At 46.1% G+C, this 11,644-nt stretch overlaps 1 protein-coding gene across 1 annotated transcript; it reads right to left on the reverse strand.

Moving 5' to 3' along the window:
- Positions 1–588: 588 nt before the first annotated feature.
- On the reverse strand, positions 589–11,104 carry LOC121986967 (E3 ubiquitin-protein ligase ATL31-like). Its single transcript, XM_042540890.1, has 3 exons — positions 11,071–11,104; positions 6,775–6,800; positions 589–2,123 (listed from the first exon to the last, which is right to left on the reverse strand). Exons 1-3 carry the CDS (start codon positions 11,102–11,104, stop codon positions 738–740), a joined length of 1,446 nt encoding a protein of 481 aa, XP_042396824.1. The 3' UTR covers positions 589–737.
- Between the last annotated feature and the right edge of the window lie 540 nt (positions 11,105–11,644).

An 11,644-nucleotide genomic window follows, 5' to 3' on the forward strand; every position in this document is an offset into this window, starting at 1 on the left:
AAGGTCCTAATTTTAGAATGATAGATTTTGACTCTAAAATATTTAAAAAAATTTCTATCTCAAAATTTTAATAAAATAAATGATAAATATTTTTCTACTAAAAATTTATCTTTAATTTACTTTTCGTTCTCCCAAATAAATTGATCCGACTACTCGATTCACCGAAACGATGTATCACATGCATTTGCTCCAATTTATAATCCTGATTAGAGAAGTCACAGCCAAAATTTTTTAGAGCTAGAAGTTATTGTATAATTTTGTCCAAATTAAAAAAAAATAATAGCAAATTTATTATAGCAGCAAAGACATAATTAGTCGGAACGAAGACATATTTAGGAAATAATAAATGTCATATTTTTTAAACAATAAATAATAAATTTATCATGCAAATAAAATTTTAATGAAATAGATTTATTTAAATGTTTGTATAACATGGAAAAGATTAGTTACTTCTGAAAACGTCTGTAGTAAATTTATTAAAAATTATAAAATACCTGATACAGTAGTTACTTAAAAAAAAATCCTTAGAATCGATAATTTTAATTAACAAACAAAAAACAGCAACGCTCCGAAATTGAATCAAAGACATAAGAAAATTACAATTTTTAAATTTTATAATATTTATGTGCATAACGCGTCCACCCCATTTAATTAACAAATTCACCTTTGGATTTTTAGTAATTTATGGAAACTTTTTTTTTTGGCAAGAATTTACACATGCAATTAACTCAATCGGGTCAACCATGACGACTTTGGGCGGTGCCGGAAGATTCTATTTTGCCGGCGATGGCGGTGGCGGTGGAGGCGACAGCGTCACCGGTTCCGTAGCCTTCGAAGGGCGCCATCGGATACGCTATCGTTCCCTTGCCAGAAACGTCCATTTCCCCCTTCCTCACTGAGACCGAGACTGCACTCTCGCCCTCCCCTCGCATCCCCGTCGCCCACGACGGGATCTTGAAGGACATATTTCGAAGAAAGAACGACGGCCAGCGGTCCGATCTACCGAGTCGGGTGCTCCTCGACTGGCGGCTGCTGCCTTCCGCTCCCCCGCGGCCGCGGTGGCCTGATCGGGAACTCCCTTCATCGGGGATCGGGTGCGCGAAGCAGCTGGTGGATCGGTGGAACTTCCTGGCGGAGAGAATCTCCTTCCTTATGTGCTCTGGCAGCCGTAGGGTGAACCGGTCAGCGTCCTCCACCGGCGGGATCATAGGGTCCCCCGTTGAGTGAGACCGCAGGAAACTCGCCGACGGCCGCCCGGACCGCGACCGCGCTGCCCGCTGCTGACTCCCGATCCGCTCTAGTTCGATGGCCGCTTCCTTCCTCTCCTCCTCCTCCGGATCGACGACGATCGCGACGTGGTCCGGGGCCGGGGCGGCAGGGGTTTCCTGAGTGCGCGCGGGAGGCGCGCCGTGATCAGCGGAGTCGGCGGCCGATTGCTCGGCGAGGTTGGCGCGGCAGACGGGGCATGTGACGTGGGCCTCGAGCCAAGCGTCGATGCAATCGAGGTGGAAGACGTGGTTGCAGTGGGGGAGGAGGCGGAGCGCCTCGTCGTCCTCGAACTCGCAGAGGCACACCGCGCACTCCAACGCGCCATTCCCCGCCTTCAACCACTTCACCTGCGAGTACAGCATCGTGGGGAACGTCTCGATCATCTCCGGGCTCAGCCCCTGCGGCCGTGACAGCCTGGACGCCGCTGCCATGCGGAGGTGTAAGCTGAAGCTCTCGTCCTCGTCGCGGTTCGAGCGAATGCACACGCAGGATAAGCAGAGAAAGAAGCAGATTGCCATAACGGAGACAGAGATGACGGACATGGCCTGAGTGAACTTGCCAAAGTTGTAGTATCTAAAGCCGCTGCTGGATGGCGGTGGAGGCTGAGCAGCGACGCACTGGGGGGCGAGGAGGAGAAACAGGATGGCTGCGGTGAGCGATCCGTCGATCGGACGGCGGCTGCGCAGCCTGCGCTTCGTGCTCATGGAGGCAGCCGTCAAGTGACAGATTTGCACAAGCACAGAGGAGGTGATTATAAGTAGGCGACGAATCGAAAAGCGAGAAAGAAAGCCAGACGGTGGGCCCAGCATCAGCTCTCTGGGTAGATTTCCGTTTTTATTCAAAGAAAGCAACTCCTTCCACATGTTACCCATCTTTTACCACTCTTACAATTCGTGGGACCTATTGCTTTTTCCAGACTAATAACGCGAGCGACAAGCGACTGAGACAGCGAGCGTCGAAATCCATGCGATCGCCACGTAGGCTTCGCGTAAGAAGCACGTACGTCGGAACGAATAGGATGCCCTCCCGAACGATCGTCCAGCGCATCGCGTTCCCATCAATTGATGGCGCCGTGCCCTCCTTCTCTTGGTTTTTGACTATTCCGACGACTTGGAGTCTGTTTCCTTGACGGTGTGGAAAGGAAAAAGGGAGCTGACTGACAAAGAAAGACTCCTGGGAGTGGAGCCACGTCTTTTTTCCATATTCACTTGAAGAAAAAAGCTGATGGGGAATGGGGTAGATCCGCTGCCGCCGTAGTTTTCGTAGCTCAAAGTAAATATGGTAGATTCGCTACAGTTCGATCTCTAAACTGAAATAATGAACTGTATGATGTATAGATTTTAAAGTTAAAATTGATGAACGGTATAAAGTTTACGGTGATCACCCGATCTCCTAAAAATGAATAATAATCTGTGTAATTATTGTAGGCTTCATAGCTACCCCCTTATAGATCCATAAACTAAATTCCATAGTTTTTCAGATGTTGTTTTTCTTTCTTATTTTCTCTAATTTTTTTTTGGATGAATTGCTTGGACGCTAATATAATAGAAATCTAATAAGAGATACAATGATAATTTGTCGCAATTAATAGTAGGCAACGTGGGCATCATAGGCAACCCACGCCTCCTATTACTCACATCTCTTACTTATCCAAATCAATTCATTAATACTAATTAGTCATAAAGACCAAATATAATTAAGTCACAAAAACTAATTAGTATCAAGTCATAAAGATTATAGAAGAATCAAGTCACAAAGATAATACAAGAACATTCATTTCATACATTAGAAAAAATAATTCGTGCGACATCAAATATACAAAGCAATTGATGCTAAGAAAATTGTTACACCTTACAAAGTCGCTCTCTGATCGATCAATACTAATAAAGTTATTACACTTTACTTAGCCGCTCTTCCAAATGAATCAGAGACATCCATATTTTTTCTTTTACTTCCGATTAAATCATTTACATCAGTGTGAACATCTTTAATCCCTCATAATGACAATTATGTCGAGAACATGTTCCATATCTCCAATTAATACAATTATTCACAATCATAATAAACAATATAATTAGTCGACTAGTGAATAAATGTCAAAAATATAAATCTATCATGATTTTCTTTTTTAGTTAGAATCTATTTATTCTAATCAGTCGCTTTCCTAGTTATATTCTATAGATCAACTAAAATTAACTTATAATCCCAAGGCTCTCATATGGTAGATGATCCTGTCCGAATCGCTGAACCAACGGACGCTGGGCACGTGACGCTCTCCTGGCAGCTGACGTAGATCCTCGGCCGGTCGGACGGCGCTCCGGCGGACCTGCACAGAAGTCGGGTCGGGAAGGGATTCCCGACGGCGACCCTCCGACGCTCAAGTCAGGCAAGCAAGCAGTGAAAAAGTGGCTCCCCCAATATCAGAACGCGTACCTCCGGCGAAGGGTGAGGGCCTTTATATAGGCAGCGAAAAAGCGAGTGTACACATACCGAGGTGTACACATGTCCGCGGCCCATACCCCAGTAAGGGCTTGTCAGTGAGCTTACCTGACCCATACTGCTACAGTCCAAGCATGTCCTCGATGGGATAGTGGAACCCCCTGTCATAAGATTTGAAATATGGCCTACACGTGGAACATACCCGCTGTCAGAAAAAGGTGTCACTTGTCCTTTTGCCTTTACTCCCCGGAGAGAGTCCGGACGGCCCGCTTCCGTGACATCCGGCCGGACGTATGCGGTGGTTTACTTAGGGAAGTTCTCAATCACGTGCTTTGTGGAGACTATTAGCAGTATGCTACCTGATCGTTTTGGTCGAGCGTGCAATCCGATCGGCTCTGCGATCTCATCCGCTGAGCGCCGGAACCCTGACTTTCGACGAGACGCCTTTAACCATCAACTAGACACCAGCCGGCCGGAACCCGCCCTCGCCGCTCGGCCACCGCCACTTTGCCTTACACGTGGCGTTGACCCCACCGAATGGGGGCCCCTGTTCTTACAACCGGAGACTGACTGGACTACTAGCCTAGCCGGTCGGCACCTTCATGCACTCCTGTTCTGCTCGATTTCCCGCAGGGACGGCCGTAAGGTCAGTCAATCCACAACCTTCCTCGGATCTCCTCGTAACCTGCGCCAATCCTCGACATTAAGGCTGAGCATGCGCTCATTAAATGCCTCGAATGGCTGAATGCCACGTGGCGCACTATCGTCATCGTACGATGGAGGCGGCGTGGGGCTTTGATGGGATCGAGGCGGTTCGAAATGGACGGCGCGATGTGCACTTTGACTCCCATGACCTGGATCCAATGGCAGAGGCCGCCCGCCCTCCGCCATATAAAATCTTCGCTCTCTCCCATTCCCCTCACTTGCTTTCTCGATTTCAACCCCTGCCCCCAGCGCTTGGAGCTCCGGCGATACCGTTTCTGTTCTCCGACACTTTCCGGCGCCTCTTCCTCGATCCTTTTTCCCCACAGTAAGGCTTTACACCTTTTCTTTCTTGTTTCCGGTGTTTACTCCGTGTTTGTCTCCCCAGTTTCAATCCTTGAAACCTCTTTTCGCTTGCTATTTTTCTCCTGCCTTTTGCTTTTTTGATTTCTTCCGATCGGCCCATGGCTAGCTCTTCCCATCCCGAAGACCAATCCCTTGGTCCCTGGTACACCACCATGCAGTCACGATTTGATCAACGTGACTTTGACATTCTAACCGATAATTTTGAAATCCCCGAAGATTTTGAACTTCTTTTAGCTGGTCCTTCCGCTTGCCCGCACCGGCCGCCGCGCGGAGCCATCCGTTCATCATAGACGTTTGTAATTTTTTCGGTGTGCCGCTTGGCAGTCTGGTACCCAACACCTTTCGTCTCCTCTGTGGTGTTGTTGTTTTGTTCAAGATTCACAACATCCCCCTCCGACCGGAGGTCTTCTTTTATTTCTATTACCCCAAGCAAGCCGAGCCGGGCACCTTCATGTTCCAAGCTCGGCCCGGCTTAATCTTCTTCAACAAACTACCCACTTCCAATAAACATTGGAAGGATTATTTTTTCTACATCCGTATGCCCAATCAGGCCAACTTCCCGACCAAGTGGCAGGTCGGCTTGCCCCCCACTCCCGAGCTGAAGAAATTCAAGACTCGACCGGACTACCTCTATGCGGCAAATATGCTAGCCGGTCTGCGGCTTGACATCAATAAGCTTCTTCACGAAGGAGTGATGTACATCTTCGGCCTGAGTCCAATGCGGACTCCCCTTCCGAGCGGCTTTGGTAAGCATTTTACTTGGTCCTTTATTTTGATTGCTAACTGATTTCTCTCCTTTCCTTTGCAGCGGACATCGTCATGGAGTCGGTAATGGCCGGCATTCTGAAGAGAAAGGCGGCGACGCTCGAAGCCGCAGCGGCCAAAGAAATGGAAATGCTGGGTATCCAGCCGGTCGGATCCCATGAAGGGGAAAGCGGGACTCAGGCTGAGTCGACCGCTCCAGCTTCTCAACAAAACGTGGCCAGCGGAGCCACCCCCACTGGGGAACCAACTGTCCCCGAGGAAGGTTCCGCTCGGGAGGAGGAGCGGGTCACTGCGACTGCTCGGGGCAAGGCGCCAGAGGTCGAAGCCATTTCGTCCGACCGGACGCCTTCCGAATGGGACGAGCCGGCTGTTCCAATTGAGGCTACTCCGGTTAGCACCCTTCCGCCTGCTCGTCACTCAATCCAGCGCTCAACCATTCATTCTCAGTTTTCTGCGCCAGCTTCTGATCCCCTTCCGATCGCCGGTCGGACGACCCTCGATCATGGCCGCACCGTACGAGTCACTCTTCATCTCCCGACTGAAGAACTGCTGCCAGAGGCCGACCAACCAACCGCTCCCGAGCACACCATTACCTTGAAAGGGCCCCTAGCTGAGATGTGGGCCGATGCTCGGGCGCGCATCGCGCTGATTCCCCTCCGGAACTTGGCCAATAGCCACATGCAGGAGGCCACGGGGGTAAGTTCGCTTTCTTCGAAGTTTTGTACACATTGTTTCCGATCGGCCACTAATAACTCTAATTTTCTTTTGCCAGAGATGGGTGGAGGAGATTGCAGTCTCCAATCGTTTAGCCCTGGTGGATGAGGATTTAAAGGCAAAGGCGGCGGTCGGTCGTCTCTCTCAAGGCCGTCTTACTCCGAAGGAGTGAAGAAGGCTCGGGATCTGGGCGGTGAGGAAAGCGGCCGATCGGGCTCATGCCACAGCCTAGTCAAGCGACAAGTCAAGTCGGCGGACACAAAATTAACCCAGCCACCACTCGGAAAAATCGGCCATCTCCGATCTGAGAAAAAGAACGTGGAGGTTGGGCACTGAAGGTAAAGGTGATGGAGCGGCGGGGAGAAGGCGGGTCGCTTGGCGTCGGACACGCAATCTGAACGAGGCCCTTACTAGCTCCGTGGCTTTCAAGGAATATCGGAGGCCGAGCGGGTGCCAAGACAGCTACATCCGCTGCTTTGAATTCTCGGAGAAAATATGCGAGCGGATGTACACAACCTTCGACTTGGCTATGACCGCCACCACCACTTATCTGAAGTCTAAGGGTCTTCTTCCGGAGTCTACTAATATTCCGGCCGGCGATCAAGTGGCGCTTCTGAGCAACATTCCCAGGGACCTCTATGATTTCATTGAGTAGACGTCTGTAGGTGTAGTTGGGTCGCTAGGCCAAAAAATGACCTTTTTTGTACTTAGGCCGCTCGGCCTTGAGTTCTAATCTTAATGCAATGTTTTTCTTTCACGTATTGTCTCTTTGCTAGTGAATATGTAGGTTGTCTTCTCGCCCTTCCGCTCGGCTAAATATGTAACATTTCGACTGCTTAATATTCAGCTCTGATCGTAGAAATTGCTCGCTAGATCCCGGCAAGTACCCTTGAGTGCCGGGCTGAGCGGACCATAGAGACGCGCTAACAATATTGAAGGCGAGTTTCGGGGGTAACTGCATCCTTTTTATGGGCATCTTCCGCTCGGAGGGTTTATAGACGCCGGCTCGTCTCTCGATATTTAACGTCGGAGCTCGACGGCCTTCCGCTCGAACGTTTATAGACGCCGGCTCGTCTCTCGCTATTTAACGTCGGAGCTCGACGGTCTTCCGCTCGGAGTGTAAAATACAACATCCAATTAATAATTAAATAATAAGGTTTAATAGGCTAATAGCCTTAACGGAATTTTTAGGATTTTTTTAGAAATTTTTCTGAAATTAATCGGAGCCCGTATGACGTATTTAGATGGGATACACTAATGGACCCGATAAAAGTCTGTTAGAAATACCCGAAAGTAGGAGTTGATTAAGGAATCAACTTAGGGTTTAATTGCACTAAACCTAAGTTTTCTTTTATAAAAGCCCTCCTCTTCCCGATTTTCCTCATCACCGCACAACCTCTCTCGATTTCCCCTTGCTCCCGACGCCAAAACCGCCGCTCGAACCCCTTTTCCTCTCCTCATCTCCTTCACGAGCGATCTCCGCCCGATCCCTGCTGTCGGCGTCGAGTGATACTACCCGAGCCGACGCCAGCCGAACCCCTAGTCCTCTCCCTCGATCGTCGAAGTCGGATCAGCCGCAGAGCCGCCGCACGGAGAAGCGTCGATCCGCCCCCTTCGGTCACGAGCTAGAAGAGGTCCCTCTTCGAGTTTCCTTGCGCCATCACAGACGCCGCAGGACTCAGATTCTGCCCTCCTCTCTACCCTAGCACCGACCGCCCGATCCACTTTCACCTTCGGCCATGACGAGGGCTAGCCAGTAAGTACCCTCTTCTATGACGGTATAAGATTTGTGGAGTAAGGGATGAGTAGCTAGGAGGTGTCAATCGGCTTGCCCATCATGTCCGAATGGTTGAATGAGTTGCGATCGATTTCTTCCTTGATGTTTTTGCTTCCATTGGTGATGCTTCTAGGTCCCGCACTGGATTTAGAGTTTACAATTGGACTTGTCTTTTTGTTCGATTTCTTCTTGATGGATTTAGTGATGATGATTTAGTGGTTGATTTCTCGTGTTGCCTCTCAAGGGATTCTAAGGGTGGTTTGATTTTGTGTATTTTGCATTTCAATAAGTCGATGTGAACTTTGGAGTCAAGTCTGGTGATTTCAGGTATTTTTTTGTTTGTTTGTGCCGTTGTTGGTTTTACGTTTGTATTATTTTGCGTCTTCCCCTGTGCATGTTTCCAGCCGTGTGAGCTGTTGTTAACTGTGTGGTTATTTTTATTCATTTATGTCCAGCCAAGTAGGCTGTGTATATCAATTGCGTGGTTATATTATTTCTATTGTGTATATATTCCAGCCGAGTGTGGCTGATGTATATTTTGTATGTAGTAATGTTTTCAGATTGTCCGCCGTACAGGGGAGGTGCTGTCGAAATTTCTTCGGGCAGGGACTCCTCTGGGGCGTGACAATTTTAGTGGTATCAGAGCTTAGGTTGCGAAGCCTATTTTTATGTTTCAAATTTTGCGATTTGTTTTTCGTATTATGGATTTTCAAGTTAATCTGATACCAATTTTATGGTATCAGAGCATGGTTCGAGTCAAATGTTGTGTTTTGTGTTTTGAAATTTTGATCTTATTTCGATTTATGATTTTTTGGTGTTCCGATTGTTTTGTTTTCCCTTTATAAGTTGATTCCTCGATGTGACTCTCGAGTTTTGGGACTAGGCAGCGGCAGGAATCTCCAAGCTATAGGAGGTATGTGATATATCGTTATCGTACACTTTTGCTAGTACTTGGTTAGTTGTTTATACCATATGTGACGTGTTGGGTTAGCCATTGCTTAGGTACATTAAACCTAAGTAGAGATCACTGATTACAAATTCGTAAAATCTTCCTACCATACCACCAGTGTTACTAGTTCCTCTATTACTAGTTGGGTAGTGAATAGTATATCCTAAATATCGTGTTACTTCGATTAATAGAGAATCAATTGACTTTTGTTAACTTTGATCAATAGAGTATCGATTTACTTATTTTCATGGAAATTATGAGACACTAGCTAGAAACCTCATTGTGGAAGTGGGAAAAATGCAAATGTGGAAATTAACCAATGTTCAAATATGGTTGCATTTATTACGTTTTAAGAAATCGGTGTTTTTAGGAAATCGTTCTCAGGGGAAATGTTTAGTATCAACATTGTGGTCCAGATCAGCTTCCAATTTCTAATCATAACGGTTGAGATTTAATTTCAGTTATGATCGGTTAGTGTGGATCTTTTCCTTTTCTAAAACAATAGACTTGGATAACTTTTGAAGTTTTGGTATTATAGGGATTGCAGATTATTCCAGGTCCTGCTTAGGTGCATCTCTTTCTAGAATAATGAATTTTGAATTTTCTAAATGTTTATTTCCTATAATAGGCAGAATGCAATTTGTAATTTAAATTTTGATCTGATTTAGGACCCTAGTTGAATTAATCCTGTTGTTGCCATCATAACTATTATGGTTATTATTTGACTAAGTTCTTCGAACTTGCTTCACTGAAGTAAGTGCTAGGGAGTCAGATTGAATCTTTAAAGAGTGTAATAAAGAGGATATATTGACAGTGTGTATTATGGATTTAAGATGTAATTAATTTATTCATAGTTGGGTAGGTAGCAGAGTATGTACGCAGCGGAAGTAGGGTGGGCCCATAACCCACAAGGTCATCCCTTGAGGTTAGAGGTTTGTTCATGATATTTGGTTGGGGTAGTATATGAGTATGTTGTTTAGTTGTTATCCTTGGATGAGAATTCCTGAGTTGAGTAGTAAATTTGGGGACCAAATTTTTATTAGTGGGGGAGAATGTAAAATACGGCATCCAATTAATAATTAAATAATAAGGTTTAATAGGCTAATAGCCTTAACGGAATTTTTAGGATTTTTTTAGAAATTTTTCTGAAATTAATCGGAGCCCGTATGACGTATTTAGAGGGGATACACTAATGGACCCGATAAAAGTCTGTTAGAAATACCCGAAAGTAGGAGTTGATTAAGGAATCAACTTAGGGTTTAATTGCACTAAACCTAAGTTTTCTTTTATAAAAGCCCTCCTCTTCCCGATTTTCCTCATCGCCGCACAACCTCTCTCGATTTCCCCTTGCTCCCGACGCCAAAACCGCCGCTCGAACCCCTTTTCCTCTCCTCATCTCCTTCGCGAGCGATCTCCACCCGATCCCTGCTGTCGGTGTTGAGTGATACTACCCGAGCCGATGCCAGCCGAATCCCTAGTCCTCTCCCTCGATCGTCGAAGTCGGATCAGCCGCAGAGCCGCCGCACGGAGAAGCGCCGATCCGCCCCCTTCGGTCATGAGCTAGAAGAGGTCCCTCTTTAAGTTTCCTTGCACCATCACAGACGCCGCAGGACTCAGATTCTGCCCTCCTCTCTGCCCTAGCACCGACCGCCCGATCCACTTTCACCTCCGGCCACGACGAGGGCTAGCCAGTAAGTACCCTCTTCTATGACGGTATAAGATCTGTGGAGTAAGGGATGAGTAGCTAGGAGGTGTCAATCGGCTTGCTCATCATGTCCGAATGGTTGAATGAGTTGCGATCGATTTCTTCCTTGATGTTTTTGCTTCCATTGGTGATGCTTCTAGGTCCCGCACTGGATTTAGGGTTTACAATTGGACTTGTCTTTTTGTTCGATTTCTTCTTGATGGATTTAGTGTTGATGATTTAGTGGTTGATTTCTCGTGTTGCCTCTCAAGGGATTCTAAGGGTGGTTTGATTTTGAGCTTCTTTTGTTCGATTTGAAATTGTTGTGTTAGTAATGATACTTGACTTGATGATGGAACTATTTTTTTGAGATGAGTGTTGAGATTTCTGTTTTTGCATTGATACATAATGTGATGATGGTGTGGGTCTTTGAGTTCATGTTTTGAGATGATTGTTGGTTTTAGAAACCTTGTTTTGAGTGAGGTATGTGGCTTTGGTGTTGTGTTTGGAATGGAGGAAATTTCTGGGTTCTATTCAATGTTGTTCTGAGTTTCAATATAGCTGTGGATTTCCAAGGTTTATTCAAAAGATTTTGCGGTGTTACATGGTGATTTTCTGGTTCGTTGAGTGCTTTTGAAGTTCTAGAGTGATGGTTGGATGGGATAGGCTGTAATGGGATTGTTCAGTAATTTGTACGGCTTCTGTTAATTCTAGAAAAATACTAGTGTTGGTGTAGATTGGTGGGATGGGATTTAAATCCAATATAACGGTGGAATGTTTAGATTTATCTAATCCAATGTGGTTGTGAAGTTAGTTAAGATTTCTTGATTGGGAAGGTTAAGGTTTCATAGAGGAGATACTTAAAGTTAATCATTAATTAAAATTGCCTAGTGATCGTGTTGGGTTAGGGTTTCCTTAATTGGTTTGAGATTTTATTTAGCTATTTGCTATACATGTAATTAGTTAAATATATTATGTG

Source organism: Zingiber officinale, chromosome 5B, assembly GCF_018446385.1.
Source record: "Zingiber officinale cultivar Zhangliang chromosome 5B, Zo_v1.1, whole genome shotgun sequence".
In the NCBI taxonomy this organism is placed as follows: Eukaryota; Viridiplantae; Streptophyta; class Magnoliopsida; order Zingiberales; family Zingiberaceae; genus Zingiber; species Zingiber officinale.